The sequence below is a fragment of the Falco cherrug genome, chromosome 9 (genome assembly GCF_023634085.1).
Source record: "Falco cherrug isolate bFalChe1 chromosome 9, bFalChe1.pri, whole genome shotgun sequence".
NCBI classification, from domain to species: Eukaryota; Metazoa; Chordata; class Aves; order Falconiformes; family Falconidae; genus Falco; species Falco cherrug.
This window is the reverse complement of record NC_073705.1, coordinates 11,247,988-11,269,172: the sequence shown is the minus strand read 5'-3', so window position 1 is coordinate 11,269,172 and position 21,185 is coordinate 11,247,988. Positions and strand designations below refer to the sequence as shown.

The following is a 21,185-nucleotide window of genomic DNA, read 5'->3' as shown; positions in this document are numbered from 1 at the left end:
CGGTGTGGGGCAGGGTTAAAAATCAATTTGTTTATTTAGAACTGTCAGTGTTAATAATCACCTGCTTTGCAAGGTGTCTGGGACAATGAAGTGGTAGAAATAGTCCTTTCACTTTTACTGACCTTGAGCCAAAGGGCTTTTTGTTTCTAAATCAAAAAACTTTCTGCGCTAGTGTTAGCACAGGGAAAACTGTCCCTTGGTTTCTCAAATGTAAAAATCTGAAACTCCTTCCAAAACTAATGCTCGGGAAAAGCGCTGGTAGTTGAAAAGATGTTACTTGCACTTGGAGCACTGATGGGGAGCTGTGGCTCATCCACCAGTCCTTTTTCCAGCCAGCAGCTGGAACCACTCTATCCTTCATTTTGTCGTGTGTGACTTGAGAGAAGGGTACCAGGACACTACACCTAGAAAAGTGGCCCTTACTATTTTTTCAAGCCCCTGTTTTGCAGCAAATCGGTCTGCTCTGGTCTTGCCTGAGAATGAAGCAGATGAGCCAGCTGTTCACCATGTTCAGTGCTGAGGGAAGGCTGCAGCTAATCTCTCCTTCTCCAGCTGTGACAATGAGATAACTTACTTATTTTAAAATTTCTGACCATGAAAATCAAACGCTATGCCAGCTCATTCTCTGGGTGACCGGGGTGAGATGCTAGTAATTCGTAGCAAATGTATAACCCCAGCTCCACTAATATTCTAGGGTTGATGTGCTATTTTGCAGGTAATATATTCAGAAATCTGACCAAACAGAAGGCTTAAAAGCAAAGTGCCCTCCTTTACATGCAATATATTTGAAAAACGTTGATAATTCCTGTCCTTAGTAGGTGTAAATTATCTTACACTACAGCAAGGAGTTGATGTAATCTTATTTATTTAACCAATTAATTTTTAATTGGCAAACATCCTCAATGACTGATGCCAAGATCCTAATGCACTCTTTTTGTACAGGACCATTTTGACCTCAATTAAAATGTAACTACCTCTGGAATAAAAAGTAATTGCTGTTATGCTCAAGGAGGTTATTTTTAAGGGGATTTTAAAAGGCAGAATGCAATTATTTTTTTAAAGTTTTTGTGGCCAGAACACCTGGCCAGTAATCCTGCTCTGGGGAATCTTTAGTAACGACAAGAGGGCAAAAAGGCCACTTTGCAAATACCCACATCTAGTGTCTTTCCCGAGGACTCCTGAGTTTAGGCAAACTTAAATTGACTCAAGATTGTTTTGAGTACAGCAACATCGCTATAGTGTAAGGAACTTAATATCTGTAGGGAATTAAGCAATCTGTGCAATGCAAATGGGAATGATATTCAGGAGGTGATTAATAAATGACATGTCTTTCGGTATAAGTCTGTGTGTCAAATTATCTTTCACTCTGTGTTTGAGTGAATGTTTATTCAGGGATATAATGGATTTCATCACTCAGATGTCAAATCTAGACTGGCTGTTTTCCTGGAAGGTAGAAACCAAAACTAGTTTAACCAGCCGTTGCGTGGAGTCCCTTGCTAGTATTTATGGCCTCTTTTTTAGCAGGAAATTAGAACCAGTGGGTGATTGTTTTTGTTCCTTCTGGCCTTAAAAGTGTCAGGGAGGTATCATCAGCTGAAATAAATTTTCATGGTTCTTCTAGTGTTGCTGCAACAGGGTGCTTGAGCTGAGGAGCTGTCCCACTTGAGCCCAGGTAGCTCTGAGTATAGGTGTGTATATAAATATGCAGGAGCTACTCCTTGTCTTTATTTTGCCTGCAGTTTGCCTGTTAATTTATCTGCAAAAGAATTGCACTTGTCTTTCCACAACTTTAAGCAGCTTCCTAACAGCTGCCTTTTAAAGAAAAGTTTGTTGGGTTTTTTTCTTTTCCATTTCCCTTTTCCAAAATAGATGGTATTTAAACCTGGACCAGTGACAGGTTTAAGATCTGGTATCTGTCTTGTGAAGCCAGAATTGAGGGAATTGCTTTATATCAGCTGAGAACTGGCAGTCTTTCTTCCCCCAGTGTCCACTTGTTGCTCCCATTGCTCCTTTCATTCCTCTTCCTGCATTTTGTCCCCTATTCAGGGACTGACCAGAAACTCAATGGTTCTGGGTTTGTTTTGGCAATCCCTCTGCTTTTGCCCCATGCCTTTTTCTTTAGATTTACTATTCTTGTTGGAGGTCTCTGGGGAGAATGTACAGCCACAGTGTGATGTAAAAGCATATTGTACCTATGGGAACATTAAACCATGGAAAAACTGGATAGTAAAAGTAGCAGGCAAAGTATAGGTTTCCTTCTATTTTTCAGTTAAGTTTGTAAACGGTGTCATATATTTATTGATAGCTGAAATAACATCAGAGTTGCAAAGCAGAAGGACTTACTGATAGGGCTGATGCAGAAAACAGGCACATCTGTGACTGTCTCAGGAAAAGCATAACATAATTCTTCAGTTACGTTCTGCTTTCTGGATAGAGAGCAGTAAAATATGCATCTGTGCTAATGAAGTTAGCACTGTTGGTCTAAGAGAAATGGGAACTTCTCATTTAACAAACCCACAGCTGTTGTGGGAGAAATACATGGGAAAAGCCAAACATGCAGTGTGTTTCATGCCTTACTAGCTAAAGAAAAGTCTATCAAAGGATGATTTATGCAATTAAATGTAAATACTTCCATGTACCTCCTGCATAGCTTAGAGAGGATTATTTTCTGTAAGATCTGGAGGACTCGTGTGCCTAATGATAATTATGGTAGTTTTATTTATAACAAATCCAGCCATTTATAGGTAAATAAATTGTGGTTAAGCACAAACATACTAATGAATTCTGGTGGAATTTTACAGTAGGTACAAAGAAGCTAAGAAAAATTGCCGCTGTTTTCCCATACTATGTGAAGAATGTCTAAAGCATTTTAAAAAAACAGCCAAGAATTTCTCTGGGGTGATGGAAGATGTGTTTGCTCAATAACTTTGGAAAATCAGCTCACGTTTACTGAAGTGTGGATCTACAGAGCCAAGCTCTGGGGATTCAGCAGGAGTTTGTGGGAGCTGCGTGTCTGTCTTCTGCTTCAGTGAGGTATTGGCAAGTAATTCCTTTGAAAGCTCAGGACCTCACTTTTAAAAGCTGTAGCCAAATAGGCTTTATGTGCAGACATATTAAGTACTGGAGAGCGAAAAAAGGAAACTGGAGAGAACACACTGGGAAAAAAAAAATCTACTTTAAATTGTTTTGGTATGTTAGAGATGCTTTCTGACCTTAAACCCGCTGCAACCAGACAGGGCTAGCTGCTGCTAAGCAGTATAATTACATTTCTGTCACTAGCATGTATTCATTCAAAAGCACAACTTAATCAGAAAGAGATTTGGTATGGTATAAAAAAGAGGCTAATTGGCTTATGGCTGTAGGTTGAGAGGTCAGTATTAGATTAAAGAGTTAAGAGCATCAGCAAGCCGTTAGACTCAACTGATGTGCCCTGGTGGTGTGTTTAATTCAGCCAAACAGGAGAAACACCCTAGGAGTAGGAAACAATATAGGAAGGACTGTCATCCAAAACCTTATAGAAACATGTGGAACATGCAAGGTCCTTAAAAGCTACATCAGGAGTCTAATGTAATAGTTTCCAGGATACCTGTTACTGACTCCAGACTGCATCAGCTGTAGGATTGTATACCACAAAGTAAAAATGGGGACAGGGTCACTGAAAACAAGCCAATCCTTGTGTTCCTTTTGCTCCAAGACAAAGGGAACCCTATCAAGAGCACTGACGTTGGCCTCTCCAGCAAAAACAGGGAAAGGCAAAGAGGAGGATGGGACATGGAGCTTTCCTGCTTCCTGTGTTAACACAAGAGAGGATGGATTCACTCATTTTTTTGAAAAAAATGAGAGCTCTGCACGTATTCTGTTTGCAAGTGGGAGACAACTCTTATTGGCAGCTCTCGGCACGAGGTGCTCTTGCCCTGTGGTAGTTTCTACGTGCTTGGGGATGTGCAGATCTAGAAGGCTACATTTGCCCAGTTTTACTAAAGTCTTAAGCTTTGTTGTACATATTCACACATATGCACAGATCCACTCTTGCGTTCTTATCCAGCCAGCAGTAAAACTATCCGGTCATTCAATAATCATTCCAGATTATTTGAAAACGCTGTAATCAATTGGTACCTGTCTGAGTGCTTCTTCAGACAGATATTGGATTCTAAAGGCCTGTGCAAATCAGCTGCCTTGCACAAAGATAGTCAGGCTATTTGCAATTGATAGTTTGGCTGTATTATACTTTTAGGCGAGATTAGTTCACCAGTTCCCTGCCAAGAAGAGAACCACATAAACAGAGGATTGTTTAGAAACAAAAAAAAAGTTCCTCTTGTCAGAGAAGTCATGTAAATGGGAAGAAACAGGAAACTAATCTTCCCTTGTTCGCTCTGAAAGAATGCATATCTCTGAGGAATGTTGTAATTATGGATTTAGGAAATCAGTCCAATTCGTTAGGGTGTGAATTTCAGAGTTCATTCAGTCAACCCTCTCAAGCATTTCTCCTTCAGAACAAAAAACGCCAGGAGTTTAAATGTACCGAAAGAGATTAAAGGAGAGAAAAATCTACTGCCAAGCTCTGCTTTTGGTAAAGATCCTGTGAAGATATGTATTATTGCTTTGGCTATGAGCCAGATGAGGTTTGTGCACGGTAAAATAGAAATAAGTGGTAACCCATGTTTTTCCTGTGGGCATCTATTTTTCATAGACTAATGATGGGAAGAGTTAGTGCTCCTGAACAAGTGTTTCCATCATCAAGATTTCTGCTTATTCACTTTGAAGACTTTGCTAAATAGAAAAATGTCCCCTGCTGGGAATGCCACGTTAGCATGTTCTTAGAGAGAAAAGAACCTAAAACCAAGTTCCTAACTATTCTGAAGCAAGCCTGGGCTGGAATAGATCCATAAGCAGCGTGAAGCCAGGGAGAGTGCTAAGTATGCATACGAGGCACAGTGAGGCTCAGGAAGAGGAATGAGATATAGCCCATGGTGAGCATTGGTGGGGAGTTCCAGCATGGCCTGGAGAAGGGCTTTCAAAGGCTGGTCATGAGCTCCCATAAACCTGCTTAGACATGAAGCAGCAGAAAGAAGAGATCTAAGATGCCTGATGTCAGTGAAGCTTAGGGCCGAGTTTAAAAGAAAGCAAAGAAATTAGCTTGCTGCTCCTGTTCTTTGGCAGTGAACACAGGAGATTTTAAGTTAATTCCACTTCAGAGCTTTCAGGCCTTTTAATTAAGGTAGTGATACAGGTGAGAACCTGGAGCTCTTTGATGACCAATTTTTCATGCAGCTATTTCCACAAGAAAAGTGCTGAGGGGACTGAGTGGAATTGCCATACATCAGGAGTAAGTGCGAGCAGAGTAACAATGCATCTTAGTATAGGAAGACCCCTGTGGAAAGCTGTTAAAATAATCTGGAGCCAGAACCAAGTAACAGGAGATTTCTGCTTTGTTGCTCAGCATCGTAACTTGGAATGTGACCTAAGCAGGGAGAATGGAGCAGGGAGAGAACAAGAGAGAGGTTTCTTCTGCGCATCCTTCCTCCTGAAAAGTCTGCACTGGCTGTGTGGAGCTGACACAGGCTGGACCCAAGCAGTAAATCCTCCTGCCCTGCCGGGGAATAAATGTCTTTTTAGAAAGGAAGATGGAGTTTATGAATTCTCATTATCTATGTGACTGGGTATGGGAACATTCAATTGAGTGATTGGTTGGGTTAATTGGTATACTGGTTTAGCTCATTAGAGTTAATATTAGGGCCATCCAAAATGAATGGGAAGGTGACATGGTGGCTTCAGCTCTTGTACCTCCTGACAAACTGATGGAGTGTAGTCCTGTGAGTTCATTTAAGAGCAGCAAGTGGAGGCACAGTGACAGTGGGTTCATTCCTGCAGGCTCTTCCTCTTTACACATCTGCAGCTCTCGCAGTCCTGTAGTGAAGCAGCGCTTTAGCTCTCTTGTTCCTGTCCCCGCAATGGTGTCAGGCTCTGGCAGCATGCGGCTGTCACTGCAGTCCCTTGCTGTGCTTTTGTAGCTGGAGTGGAGTTCCTGCAGGCAGATCTTGTAGTACAAGTGGATGGCGTACACTTCTGCTAAGTTGGATTTTGGAATAATCATGTCTGATAGTAATCTTTCAGGCAGCCTCATAGCTTAGCAGAAAGTCATATTTACTTCATATGGGCTTCCATGCTTCAAGTTACAAACTAAAATAGAGTATGTAGTGGTGTAGGGGTTTTTGTAGAAGTTTTGTGAAGTATTGTGAAGGTGCTTGGCAATTGTATAAACCTTAGGCTGGAGAGACCAGAGAAATTATGTTGGGTCATGTAAGGACCAGGCTCAGCAAACCTCGGTAGCAGGGCAGGTCACCTAATGTGCAGTGTATGATGGGAGCCCTCACTTTCTTAAACGGGAGAGCACACTTTGCCATTTGCCGCAGTGATACTTTGTTCTTGTGTGTGTGTGACATAATGACAAAAGGCAGATAGATAAATGCTACTTCAAAATAAACTGGAAAGATAAGGGTTGCCAGTTTGTCTTCAATGCACTGTGTTATTGGACTTAGACAAAGCATCTACTGTGGTAAGTAATATACCACTTTGTGCTCTGAAAGAGTTTGGCCAATTTCCTCATCCTCATTCATCTTCAGTCTTGCCAAGTGCTGGAATGCTCCCAGAAAATATCTCCAGTCTGCCATCGTGGGACCAAGAGGTATGAGAAATCTGGAAGCATATCAAAACTGTGTGGCTTATGTATTCAGAACAAGTCCTTGGTCCTTCGCTGGTCCCTGGGATGAATAATATCCAGCAACTCTGGGACCAGGATCAGGTTAGAATTCAAAAGATGAAGCTGCTGCGATTGTGAGGAAGGGATTTCAGGGAGAAGCACAGGCCCTCAGGACAGACTTCACACTGAAGCGAAGGAAAAAGAAATTATATCTTGAAAAGAAAGTTAGGGTAAAGTTATCTTAGTCTCTTTGTTAAGGAATTGTATTTTGGGGTTTTTTATGGATGGCATAAAAATTATTTCTCCAAACAAAGGCTGTTTTAATAGGGTTAGCCTGACTCTGTAGCTCATTAAAGACATACATCTGTTACATTCTCTGAACATGTAGTGGAGGGGAGAACAAGAATTGCAGGTGAATGCACCGTGATTTTGTGTATCAGCATGCCTGGAGTTGTTGTGGGATGTAGTTGAGTAAAATTAGTTAATTGTGGGTTCAAATAAAAATAAAATTTCTGATCGTCCCACTGGGAAATTCCCCAAAGCGTAAGGCTACACCTACACTGCTAAACAAGACCATGAACTCATCTGTGACCCCAAAGACAAGTGGCGCTGGCTGCCTTCTCTCCTGCGAGATTTGTCTGAAATCCGCAGTGGTAGGAGCGGAGGGGCAGGGTCCCTTCACCAATGCTGTGCTGCAGGCCCAGCAGCAGCGGCTAATCAGGCAGTAAAAGCCAATTTTTCAGGACAGCATTTAAGTGGCTGCATTTGTATGCTGGTGGGTAAGGTGATTCGGCATGGGTGCTGCCCTCTCTGCTAAATCCTCCCTTGGCCTGAAGCGTCTGGGGGTTGTGATTCTGACAGTTCGCTTGGGCAGTTAGCAGCAATGTTGTAGAGTTACACCTTCTCTGTTAAACCTCCATTTCTGTCTGGGCTTGTGCCTTCTCAAGAAACATTGATATCTGTGTTCTGGTCAGCTACTGAAGTGAAATCTGGTAACGATCGTGTGAGATTCACTGAAGTAAAATGTTGTGTGCAGAGCCTTTCATCTCTGGAGTGGGAAGTGTCATGTGCCCTGTGAAGTGGAGCCATTGCCAGCAGACACTTTATCTGTTTTGTGGCTCTGTGCATTGGGTGAAGGTTGTATGAAGGATGTCCGATGCGTGTTTAAAAAAAGTCTTAGCCTCTTGCTTAATATTTTTTGAAAATACTCCCTTTAGATCTGACTTTGAAAGCAGAGTTCGTTCTTTACCTCTGCTGTATACCTTCTCTCATCTGTGGCAGTACAGGCAGATTTTGGAGACATGATGACTTCATCTGGTGAAGATGAATGACTTCCCTCAGGGACTGCCTGACAGAAATTTGGAGGGAATCCCAATGCACGAAATGTATTTGGATCTCTGTGTAGTATTGTTGAGCATGATCAGGACCATCCTGTATTCTGGGTAGATGAGATCTTGGGTGTTCTTCGCCCGGGAGGTACTTGGAACTTGAAAGCAGCAGTTGCTGCAAGAAGCCGCCTGTCTGTATGGAGACGAGTCTCAGTGCTGGAGAATGCATGGCAGTGCTAATCGCAGAATCGGAGGCTGATTTCAGTTTGAAGGAGCTTGTGGAGGTCCCTTCTCTGCCCTCCTGCTCAAAGCAGGGCCAACTTAAGCAAGGTGTTTCAGGGCCCTGCCCGGTTCCACAGCCCCTCTGGACCGGTTGCAGTGTTAGCCACTCTCACTGTCACCTTTTGTTTCCATTTAGGCCTGGCTGGAATTTCTGGAAGGCTCTGACTCCATCTTCTTTATGATCTCCCATGATAAAACCAAAGAGAGTAATTATATTCCCTCATATCCCCCATCTTGTCTTTCCCTAGGGTGAACAAGCTCAGCCCCCTCAGACTCACTTTCTACATCAAGTGCTCCAACCCGCTAACCATCTCAGTGGCTCTTTACTGAAATCTCTCCTATTTTTCAGCATCTCTTTTACAATGGGGTGCCAAAACTAGGCACTGTGTCCAGATGTGGTCTCACAAGTGCAGAACAGAGGGGAGTTAATCACTTCTGTCAACCTGCTGGCTAAAACGCAGCTGGCTTTGCAGGCAGATGGGTGAATTTTAACAGACTATTTACATGTTGTTTTCTTCTGGCTGCCATTTGGTAGTGGAGTCTGGACTTCGGAATGAGAAATAGCGTTGGCAAGATGGTGTGTGCTGCAGAGAGAAAAATGGAGCCAGATGCATCTTGTCACACAACATTGTCCTAGCTGCTCATCAGAAACTAGCAGCTTCATTCAGGTTGCCCAGGAACAATAAGCTCCTTGTGAGGAGCCCCAGTACAGCGTCAAGTTGGCTTTAAGAGTTGCCTGTGCCTTGATCTGTTCAAATGATATCGTAAGTTAGACTCTTCTGAATTGCCTTTTGGAAGAGTTGATTGCATCTGACGACTGGGAAGCTGAATCTCCTGATTCACAAAGCTGAAGCTAGGTAGTGTGAACATGCTCCAGGGAGCCACATTGCCAAAGCTTTGTTGAAAGAGAGAAGAAAGACCACTTCCCTGCCATTGATGTGGTAATGGCCTCCAGAACACTGAAGTGTGGCTCTGTCAATGACGCACTGATTGCTATCTGAAAGTCAGTCTTCTGGAATATGAATGGAGGCTATTTTGTTCTTCTTCAGTTCATAAATTAGTGCATCTGAGTAGCCAGTGCCTGTGAGTGAGAGAACAGCTCCAGTGGTGAGAAAGCACAGCTTTCTCATGCTTCTGCCTTTGTGCATTCGCCATGGGTGAGTGGCCTGCTGCTTTCATAAGAAACCCTGGTCAGAAGTGAGTCTGGGTAAAGTTGGCATCCTTTATGCCATCTGTGCAGGATATCCTGAAGCCAGGATCACCCTTCTCTCACGGAACAGGCTGTGACCCTGGTCTGAGCTAGCACGGAGGGTCCCAGCTCTAATCTCATGCATAAAGGACTTACCTTCAGCGCCATACTAATGATGACATACTACTGCAGCATCTCACCATATAGTAGAAATGGTGGTACCTTCAAAACGGGAATCTCGAGCACAATTGAAATAAAGTAACGATGAAACTTAAGCCAGTAGGAATTCTTTGTTCCAAGGAATGTTCCAGGGAATCTTTGAACAAAAGCGTCTGCACTGTACCTACAGCACCACAGTGAATTTAGAAATGTGGTTGGTGTTCCTCGCTGCTTACAGTGGTGTTGTCCTTTCAAAGTTCAGGTTTCTTTTTCCCTTTTTAAAGTTGCTGGCTTTAAAATATTCTACTTGACATTTTCTCTATACTAACAGGAGTTTTTTTGTTGATTCTGGAAGCACTTGAAAACAGGGAAATTGGCCAAGACATTCAAAAGTTAAATTAAAATCTGACTCTGCAAATAGCCACTGTCACTGGTGTGAATAACTTCTCTCTCCAGTAAAAGATAATGAGGGAAAGGAGAGAATTTATCAGACACAAATGCAACACATACAGATGAAGTAACCTAGGGTTGTCTAGGGTGACTTCAACGGAAGGTATTGGGTGTTTGGATCCAAAATTATTGATAACAATGGAGGAATTGCTGATGTTATGGGTTAAGATCAGGACATTCCTAAGCTTGCCCTGCACTGGTTATTGTGAGCTTTGTAAAACATTCGGCTGGGTAGGAACAGGATTTACGGGTAGGTAATCTGCAGTAGTCATTTTGGAAAGCTTTAATCATAGGTTATTGATGGTGTCAGGAGTTTTTGTGTGCACCTATGGATTAAAGAATGCATGATATGTCTAGAATTCAGAGAGGGATGTAAACAAGCCCCATAGTATATATAATCTTTTCCTGCTTTTGAAGGTCTTGCTAATGTTGATCAGAACAACTGTGCCAGTTTCCTCTTGAAAAGCGTTCATTTACTGAAAACTAAATACATGAAATGTCATCTCTAGTGAAACATTTGTCTATGCATCTGTGCCCACATCTTCTGGGGCCAAAGTTTCCACATTCTTGCTTCTTGCAAAGCTGTTGCGGTGGAAGCCTTTCCCCTTTATAGCAATGTTGGGGTTTTTTTCAGTAAAAAATAAACAAAGCTATTTTCTGTCAGAATGCAAGATGTAATATCTCTGGAGAGATTAACCTTCTTTCCATAGTTGTTTTTGTGGTTGAAAGACTAAATCTGTTATCATTATAAGAAAAAAAATAAATCTGCACCTCATTATTTCCAGAAATAAAGCTGACATAATAAGATTTATTAAGAATTGACTGGGTGAACTGAAGAGAGATCCAACCCCAAAGACTTTGTGTTCTAGAAAAAAGGCAAAAAGACAATAGGATGGACACAGGGGAAGCTAGAAGAGGGAATTGCTGTGTGATGTTAATAAGAAAATATGTTCTTTTTGGGAAGGACTCTGAGAATTGGCTTGGCAAACGCAGCAGGAGGAGTTACTCAAACCCTCTTCACATGTTAGGTGCTTGGCTGAGCTCAGTTGCATGAGGCAGAGAATGGAGAGCTGCACAAAGTATCAGGAATGGCATGGCCGGGAGATGTAGAGGGCAAGAAGTGTTAACATGATAGCTTGTCCTTGCCTGCTCTGCCCCTTCCCTCAGCTCCCTCTCCTGCTTCTCCCCGTAACTGAGCCCCCAGTTAGCTGTTGGACGCCTGTCCCGCTGAGACTGGCTCCTGGCTGTGCCACCAACCTCTTAGAAGCCGTAGTAAAAATATTCCTCCACATACGCCTGAGAAGAAATGTGGTCTGGCATTTGGCAAGGTCACAGGGGTGCAGACTTAGTGCTGAGGCAGCGGTTTTTATGAGCAGGCTGGCTTCTCCTGTGCGCTACCTGGGATGCCAGATTTCTCTGTGGCTTTTTGCCTTTTCTTCCAAACCTCTACCCCCTCCTGCACCTCTATGGGCTGGGTCACTTTTTTTTTTTTTTTTTTTTTTTCCTTTTTTTTTGCTTTCTTTTTTCCTTCCCTTTTAGCTTGGGGCCATCAACAGGTTTGTTTCCTGATCTCTGTGCAGGGTGTCTGCTTTGAAGACAACTTCTCACCTTTTAGTTACCGAAGGAATGCGAGGAATGAGGCCCCATGGCCCCAGTACCACCCAGCCGGGCTGTGTTTGTACACGCAGTGGGGAAGAGCAAGGTGCCTGCAGTCCCTGGGAGCAGGCTCCAGCGCTGCTGGGTGGGCACTGGAGGAGAGAGGTAGGGCAGTGGCATGTGCGGAGGGCAAGGATGGACTTTTAAGTGTATATCTCAGCATTTCCCTATGCTGAAAAATACTTGCTGCTAGTGCCAGCAGAATATAGCCATCACCTACAGATCCTGATCCACCGTATAGAGTTTCAACTTGTTTTAGCAATTAAGTTTTCTTGACAACATTAACTTCTAAGGCAGATCCATGGGTAAATCAGTGTGGCAAGAGGAGGGAGCTGCTGTGCTGTTCTGGCTGCAGCGGCTGTGGGATATTTGCAAGCGCAGGTGGGTTGGCAAGAGGGTTATTCCCACCCCCATGTCGCTGTCGTGACTGTCGGTGTCACTGTGTTTGTATTTCCTCTTACGGCTGTGTCCGCCAAGAGGGTGAACAAGACAAAAGAGCTTTGGTGAATCCAGCTGTTGCAACAGGGACTATTATGGGCCCTCTTTGTCGGCCCTGCCCCTTGCCGATAGCCGCGCTCTCTCACGCCAGGGTGGGCAGAGTGCCATGCTCCAGCCACCCTGGCTCACAGCTAAGTGTTTGGGCCTAAACCACAGGCAGCCAGAGTTTGTTCTTGTGCCCGTGGGCTCTGCAGTGGGCTTCTGCCAAAAAACAGCTGGGCATGGGGAATGTCCTAAACTGCCCTCCCTGCTTGCAGGTGCCTGTAACGCAGGCTCCTGCAGCAATGCTGGAGATCATTGTGTTTGTCTGTATGGCTGAAGCCATAACCCAGTGGTCCACAGAGGCCTTGAACAGATGCAAAGGGAGGAATTTCTTGCACCGAACCCTAATTCTTCACAGCTGGCGTGACTTCTCCGGGTTCCTCTTATGATCAGTGGGGATCAAGTGAGACTTTCAGAGCACATTTCACACAACCTATTTCCAGTGCGGGGCGACACCGCTCACACCCTGGACCCCATCCACCGTGCTGGCTGCACGGGGTGTCTGTCCACCATGCGCTGCTGCATGTTGCTGGAGGAGGGACCTGGTAGCCCTGTTTCCACAGGGGCATATGGGCTGTAGGCATATGAGTGAGCCTTATCCTTGCTGTGAACACCAAAGTCTGTCGCTCAGGAAAGCTTTGCTGATGTGTCTTACCTGTAACCCGTGTGTGACTGGCAGTCCTAATTTCCCATGCAAATACTGCCAAGGCTGGAGGAGATCTTATGCTGGTGACTTACCTGGAGAGAGACTAAGCCATCCCATTGCCTCTTCCAGGATTTTAAGTCACAGCATCACTTCAGTGCTATGTACAGGCACAAAATGGGATTAAAACAATCCAAACTCCTACTACTTCCACAATTACCTGCCTGACAAGCCCAAAAAACTTTACTGTCTGGTCAGTCACTGGTTCTGATTTTGCTTAATATAATCAGTATCTGAGCAAATAATGTGCTAGTCAGTCAGGCTAAATGGTACTGGTTTACCCTGGTTTCTCTGTGCTATACCTACAAACTGGTATTCCCTAAACGAATAGCTGTGCTGTCAAGGGGATCCAAGTACCCTGATGAGCTCTCAGGTAAAGTGTGGGCTTCTCTTGTCAGAGGAGTGCAGCCCTCACTGAGTTTGAACAAAATCACTCCTGCAGTGGGGGGATTCTTGTTCCTCTGCAGTTGTCCAGGACCCCTGGAGGATGCTGTCTCCTGAGAGGGAGTAGAAACAGCCTGATGGAAATTGCACTGACAGACTTCCTTCACCCTTGATTCCTGTTTCAGAGCACAGTTGGAGAGAATCGATGGCTTCAAGGGCACCTGATACAGTTGCTAATCAGTCACTGTGACTTGAACACAGCAGCAAGGTGGGCGCAACACTGCAGTTTGCCCAAGGAGCTGCTGCCTTGTGGAGTGGCTGATGAGCTTCAAAAGCTTCAAATCCAAGAGAGGTAAATAGTCTGTTTCGTGCCTTTTCAATGTAGATTACTTATCATACAAGGACTACATACTTGCTTAAAATAATCTACCCTAATGCTTCCTTGGGGAGATAATTTTGCAAAAAGTTCCTCCATTTACTCAGATCACATCTTGGCCATGCACATGCTGCATTTGCTTTTCATAAGCCTGGAAATGTCTGTGAAAGGTACGTTTTAAACTCATTTCTGAGTACTTAGAAGCTGTGTGAGATTGCTTCATGCTGCAGAGGGGTCTTCAGACTCCCTTTGCCAGATCAACAGCACAAATGGAATGATGTGGATAGGATCTGAATATACATCTAGTTTACTGAGTTGATTACATGTATGTCAAAGTTTTCTATATACTCTGCATCCCCCACTGTACTGTAGTCTGGTTTAATGCCTTTTAGGAGACTTATGACTAAGAAAGTAATTGTAAAGTTCCTCAAATTTTTCTAATTATGTTTATTTTCTTCCTCCTTTGACAGCTCATAAGCCATTTTTCATCCCAGTCTGTAATTTTTGCGTCATCCAAAGCTTTCAGAAGTAATGGGAATTTTTGACATTTGGGGTCAGATCCCATAAGAGTCACATTAATTGAATTTAGGATAAAACCAGACTCCAGCACAAATTCACCAAGTGAGCTTAAGAAACCATTAGCCCCCTAATCACTCTCTGTCCCCTTTAATTCCTCTAATGCAATCCCAGTAACACAGTGCTGTGCTTCCTCTCTTGCTTTGGGACCCCCCATCTTGTACACAGTAGATTAGCCTACAGTAGCCACAGTTCCTCCCCCAACGGGAGCTTCATCCTGTTGTGTGAGACCTGAAACAAGAACACAAAGGCAGAGGTACAAAAACACAACTGAAAAATCCTTATATTAAGAAGGGTTCTTACAACTCCTTGGTTTCAAGTGCACAGAACTGTGCAAACACCCCAGTCAAGGATCTCTGTGAACCTGCTGGTGTAGGAGGAGCAGATGGGAAGGGTGGAGGGGAGAGGATGGCCAGGTTCCATGCAGTGTGTAGAAAAAGCTGCGTGAAGTTGAGAAGAGGCTCAAAACCTCGGAGGGCACATACAGCCACCTAAACCGTTAGGAGCTGTCTGATCCTCACAGCAAGCTAGATCAGGACAAGTACCAGAGCTCTGTCGTTCTGGTTCTGGGTATTCTGTGCTGTGTCTCTTCAAGAAAATGCCCCAAGATCATCCTCTTCATGCAGCAGTATCTCAGGCAGTTGTTCATTTATGCTGTATGGAGTTAAGAAAAGTTGTATTTGAAAAAATTACTCAATGGAAATGATTTGCTGAGCCTCAGTAATTCACTTTTATACTCACGTGAGTGATGGTGTATCTGCCATACTTCAGTGACTCTGTCCACAGGATGTTTGAGTTATTCAGAGATAGCCGTGTTTGGCACTTTTTTGTAAACCTTTTTTTTTTTTTTTGTTCCAGCAGAAAGGCCTGCACATAGGCAGGCAACTGCAAGTCTTGAGGAACTGCAGTTTGCAGATGATACTGCAGGAGGGTCCTGTTAGGATCTCACCCAGGACTGCCCAGGAGGTCTGGAACGGGGCTGGGTGAGCTCTGGCTGGCAGTCCCAGCAGCACAGCCGGTAGCCTCTGTGTCCACGGGTGTTCATGAGCCAAACTCCTGCAAGGCTGCGGGCTACCACAGTCCTTGGGCTCAGAGTAATTACGAAGTCACCTTGCTGGCCTGCTACAATCAAGCACTATTTTCTCCGCTCATTCATGTGCAGGAATTCATCTAATTGGATTCTGTGCACAGAAGAGGACTTATCCCTGAATGTGCAATGCAAATGCAGGAGAGCTGTCTGGGCTGTGTGGTTGGAGCACAGCATAGCTCAGAGCCTTGCTGTCATTCCAGGAGCAATCTCCTGTTTCCAGGTAGAGTCAAGGCTTTTGTCAAAAACAGAAGAGAAGAAGCAGTGATAATTTTGAGGTTCCTCAGGACTCCTCCATTGTTGCACACATCAGTCACCGTATTCCAAGGTGTTGGTCTTGACTGGACTTGGCACCACTTGCCTGATGTGTCTCTCTCACCCTCACTGGTGAGATGTGTTGGGGTTTTTTTTAGCATGGAGATTGGTGTTTCTAGATCAGAAGCCAGGTGAGATTAGAGGAAAGTTTGTGGGAAAATCCTGACCACTCCTGAGAGGTAAATATTTACAACTTTGTGCAAGCTGATAGCCCGTATCTTCAGCATCCTGCAAACATAGCCCTTGAAGCCTGTAACGTGAGGGAGTAACTTCCTATATAGAGCTGAACTTCTCAGTGTATATGATGGAAATCTGAATCTGATTTGAAATGAACAGTGTCCAGGAGGAGCTGATGATGGGAGGAATAAAACCAGCAGAAAGTTGATGATCACAGCTCCCTGGGTAGGAAGCTGGACACTTTCAGTGCCGTGCTGTTGGTGTAAGAAGCAGAGGCAGGGTCTCTCTTGGCATGGCCATTGCACGAGCCTGCATGCCCATGCTCACCTGCTGCCTTGCGTGGTTTGGGGCTTCCTCCTGTTACTGCAGAATGTGCAGTGGTATGGAGATGGTTTGGGTGCTCCCTTTTACCTTATGTTCTTAGTGCAGCATTTCCCTGCTGGTGTCGTATGTCAGAATTCTGAACTCCAGCTAACAGTTAGGATCTGTCAGTGGCTGCCTGGTTAATGCTGACACCTCGCTAGGGGATAGGGAGACCATTTTAAGAAGACCAAGCCTGAGACTGAGCAAGGTTATTTGCTCTAACAGGTTTATCGTCAGGTTTGCCATCTTCAACATTTACAGCAAATTTCCATCTCCTGGAAGAGATGTTTTTGTAAAAACTACAGCTTTCATAACTAAAAATCATTTGAATTACGTAGGAGGTGAATAAGAGCACAGTGTATTATTTTTTACTGCTGATGATTTGAGGAGGGTCTTACCAGATGGTTTTGAACAGTTTGTGTGCTGAGCTTCATGGGTCTGATCTTTCTGCTTGTGAAGATCTGCACTGGTTCATCCTCAAGCCCCATGTAACCTCAGGAAGTATGACACAGATGTAATCACCCTCGAAACACTCTGCAAAGGCCCACTTCTCCAGAGGGTACGTGGCTTTCTTGGAGCACAGGAAACTCTTGTCAGTCTAGGACATGCTTCTGCTTAGCTCTGATGCATTGCTGGAGCCGCCGTCCTCCTCCCTGCTGTGTCAGCTGCCAGTTGGGAGGCAGAAGGTTTTTGCACAAGAGGTAATCGCTCAAAACACAAAGGGGTGGTTAACAGAAGTGTGACTTAGCTGCAGACTCTGTGCATCTAGAAAGAGAGAAAAAAAAAATCACTACATCTCTGTGCTCTGAGAATCCTGTGCCGCGTACAGATGGAGTGAAGGCATGCCGGTTGGGATGTGCTCTGATGTTCAGTATGAGTTGTGACAGTTGAATAAAACCTTTTGTGCCCCAGTTTACTCATCCAGTCATGATACCTGCTGCAGTAGCTGCTATAAAATCAGCAGAGCCATGGAACCTAATAAAATGGTCTGTCTGCCTTATTTATTGAGCTAACAAAGCAGCAGGTTCCCAGAGAGGGTGTTCACACTGTAGAGGACAAGGTGGTACCAGCATATAAATGACATCATCTCTGCCACTGGTCACAGCACACACAGCTCCTGTACTCTGCAGGTGAGAATATTGCTGGAGACCTGAGACTGCACACCTTCACTAAATATTTTACACAAATATTGACTTCCCCATGCACACAAACCCACAGAAAAGAGTGTTTGTACAGTGAAAGCTGCTATGCTACAAAATTAGTCACACAGTCCCCTAAACATAAGGTTAGTAAATAGTTTCTCAAATAATAAACCATTTCAAGTCTCTATGGGAAAGAGGCTATCCAGAAATTTGTGATACGTCCAAAATAGCTGGATATTTTTTATTAGTTTCTTTCCTCTGGTTGCATCATCTGGCTGAGACACCACAGCAATATGCTGACCTTTCAGTTACAAGGCCATTTCGAGAGACTGCTGCATTTTGAAAAGAAAATGTGCTGTGTAAGATCCTGTTGTAGGAAATCAATTAGCTCATTTCTGCAGGCATCTTCCAACATTCCCAGGATATTAATACACAGATACTGAATTTCTCTATGTGGTGCCATCTGAAACCCAAATGGAGGGAGTACCACAAGCAAGGCAATTGGTTTGTGGATTTAGCTGGCTGTTTTTCTCTAAGTATAGAAGGTTTTGAAACTTTATTTCTGAACTTTTCTCTTTTCATCCCTGTGCAATGTAGAACAAATGCCCTTGTGCAACCCTGTGGATATTTTACAGGGAAGGGGATGGAGAAGAATCTGGGTAGCATCAGGGAGATCCATGAAGCCTTCCCAAGCCATTGCACTATAAAATGATGAGGCAGATTTACCTGTTCCCAGTTGGTAGTGATCGTACAGTGAAGCAGTCCAAGAGTCTGAGCCAGATTATGTGGGGAAGTGTGAAGCTCCTGTTTGGACACTGTGCTGGTCAGAGCTGAATTCTCTGTTATGTATTACGCTGTGGGAACTAGCAGACTGCCATGTTAACCTCAAGGGCAAAAAGCAGTAAATCTAAAATGTGTTATCTCTGAATGTGGAAACAGCTGCCCAACTTTGTCATCCAAGTTGCATCAGTTCTGGGAAAGAGAGCTAAGCGCTGAAAATAGGGCTTGGGACTCTTGACTTCAGCGAGTGTTTTGGTTTGGGTGTTCTCTGCAGTAGGTACAGTGGCGAGTGTGTTGAGCTGCCGTCTCTGTGATAAGATGAAAAAGAGAAGATGAGTCAAGGTGAAAGAGGCTGAGATTACAGGGGAAGCGAGGAAAGAGAGAGTAAGAGAACAAGTTGAGTGGCACGGGGAAGTGGAGGGCCATGGTGAAATAAGGGGCTTAAGACTTCCTGATGTTCCTCTAATCCAGGATTTCCTCTCATTGCGTGGCTTCAAGCTGTTGCGTCTAATTTTATGCAGGGTAGAAGAGGCTGCAAAACTAGATAATGATGGAGAGAGTAAGAAGAAGGACTATTACCAGCTCCCTATTCCACGGGCAAATATTCACTTCCTGCAGACATGGGAGGAGACACTGCAGTGCTGGGAAAAGGTGCTGCGGGTGAGTGTTACTCTGGTATTTAATTTGCAGTGTCAAGAAGCAGAAACTCTGTAGCAGGCAGGTACTCAGGGTTGTGTGTGAGCCACAGCCATCAAACGTCTCCCTCCCCAAGTCAAGAACAGCCACTTCCCTTAGGCTTGTGTGAATTGGGGAATGTGTTGGGAATTGTGGTACCAGGAGAGGTCCCCGCAGGGGTAATTCGGGTGTACTGTCTCTGTAGCAGTTTGCACACTAGCTAAGAGATGCTGTTGCTGGAAGGGAAATGCTTGTGTTCTGGATAGGGACTGTCCAAGCTACTTTGAAGTATAGACAGTCTCTGAGTGAAGAAGGCTTTTGTCCGTGTTGCAGCCTGGGCAGGTTGTGGGCATTGACATGGAGTGGAGGCCTTCATTCGGCATGATCGGCAAGCCCCGTGTCTCCCTCCTTCAAATCGCTCTGAAGGATGAAGTGTTCCTGCTTGACTTGCCACGGCTCCTTGAGCAAGCTGAGGCGGAGGGTGAGAAGGAGAAGCTTCCTCGTTTCATCCAGATGCTTTATTCAGATGCAGCCATCACTAAACTAGGTAACATGCATCTCTTCTCCCCGTCTCGGGTCTCTACACAGCTTTTTTTGTGTAATTCCTAGATCCTCTTGGGGTTGTCATTCCCTAAAACCACTTATCATGGAACCAGTTTTTGTAGCCCTGAGTATTCACATACTGCCATGCCAGGAAGCAGGGTGACCAGTGTAGCTAGGAATGATAGAAATGTCTCCCCGTTTCAGGTCACACTCAAAATTTCTGATTTAGTCTACCTCCTTGGTTTTGGGATTCTTAGTTCCCTGCTAAACCCTGAGCTGCACTTAGCCTTCAGTGGTCTAGGGGAGTCTGCCATCCAGAGCTTTCTGGATTTGCTGGCCCTATCCCAAAGCTGCTGTGCTGGACACCAGTGCTCTCCACCTTACTACTGGTTTTAGATTGTATTTGGAGGCTTTTGGCAGGAGTTGTTAAACGTGGAGTTCAAGGGCAAATTCATAACTGCCTTTCACTGACCTAGCAGATTTTAAGTAAGTTGATCTTAAACGCAGCATTTTTCAGCTGCCTCTTCTCCCCTAATTTTTATCTGCAAGAGTATCTCTTAGGAACAGGAGAGATGGAAGCCTGCCTCGTTCCCTGTCTGAACAGTCCTTCCACCAATGTTTATACATATATTGTCAGCATTTTGACTCTGAACTGGAAAAAGCTGTGGTGCATTAGCCATGATTTGAGTTTTCCTGTCTGTGTGATTTGCAATTATTTTTTTTTCTCTAGGTTATGGGATGTCTGGAGACCTTAGCAGCCTTGCAGCCACATGCTCTGCTTTGAAAGACATGGATAAGAAAGCGCAAGGTGTGGTGGACCTACTCACAGTAGACAAACAAGTAAGTATGAACACATGGAGATAGGGAAAACTGTGTCTTCTGCATGTGTTCGTAGATAGCTGCTGTGAATTCACAGCATTGTCTTTTTGTATCCTGTATTGGCAGGGAGATGGCTAAATGAGCAAATAGACCTTTTCCACTTTGTGGTATTGGGGGTAATGTGATTCTGTAAAGACAGAAGCATTTAGTTTTCATCTACTAAAAAGCTGGAGCTTGATATGCTAGTCACTTTTTTCACAGCCTTTACAAAGCTATGGAAAAGCAATTGAAATGGAGGTGTAGCTCCATTCATCCAGGACAAAGTTGCTGAGTACAAGTCATACTTGAACTCGGTAAGAGTAGATTCTTGGAGAAGTTCTGAAATACCAAGATCATGCAGTACTGAAGCAGATATTATGGAGTTAATGATTTGTAGAGAACTCATAATGCTCATAGGGGGGCTGCTGCTGGATTCCACGCAGGAATTTCTGTTCAGCTGAAGTACAGCTGCCTCTGGGTTTGCACACAGTAGCTTTTAGCAGTCTGCAGAATTGTTAAGGACAACCATTTTAATGGGTAAAATTTACAGAGTGTGTCTAAGGCTGTGGGTTGGGGTGAACCCAGATCTTTGGGACTGATACTTTAACCTGGGAAGCGCTGCAGGATCTGCAGTTTAACCTGAGAAATGGCAACTGCAGAAAGGCCATTGCCCAGTGTGTTACAGGAATACCTTTTCTCAGTGGAACTAGGAGAAGAAAGTCACTGAACTACCACTGCTGTTCTTTTACTGAGTTGGTCCCTAACTGCCTCCAGTATGGCTGAGCACCCTGCAAACCATTGAGGAGTCACAGTCACAGCCCCACTGCTCCAACGCAGTGCTGTGCAACAATGCACTTTTTTCCCTTCCCTGGCTATGGAACAGATTTCTTTCCAGCAAGCGT

The 21,185-nt window shown here is 44.3% G+C and overlaps 1 protein-coding gene across 12 annotated transcripts in view; it reads left to right on the top strand.

Annotated features, from left to right (window-relative positions):
- Positions 1–21,185, top strand: part of EXD3 (exonuclease 3'-5' domain containing 3) — a 290,795-nt gene that overhangs the window by 125,089 nt on the left and 144,521 nt on the right. For all 12 annotated transcript variants that reach the window (XM_055720414.1, XM_055720413.1, XM_055720415.1 and 9 more), the window contains 4 exons: positions 13,577–13,743; positions 18,729–18,867; positions 19,216–19,429; positions 20,156–20,265. In XM_055720414.1, the coding sequence (XP_055576389.1) occupies positions 13,577–13,743; positions 18,729–18,867; positions 19,216–19,429; positions 20,156–20,265 (630 nt within the window). The remainder of the gene's footprint in view (positions 1–13,576; positions 13,744–18,728; positions 18,868–19,215; positions 19,430–20,155; positions 20,266–21,185) is intronic.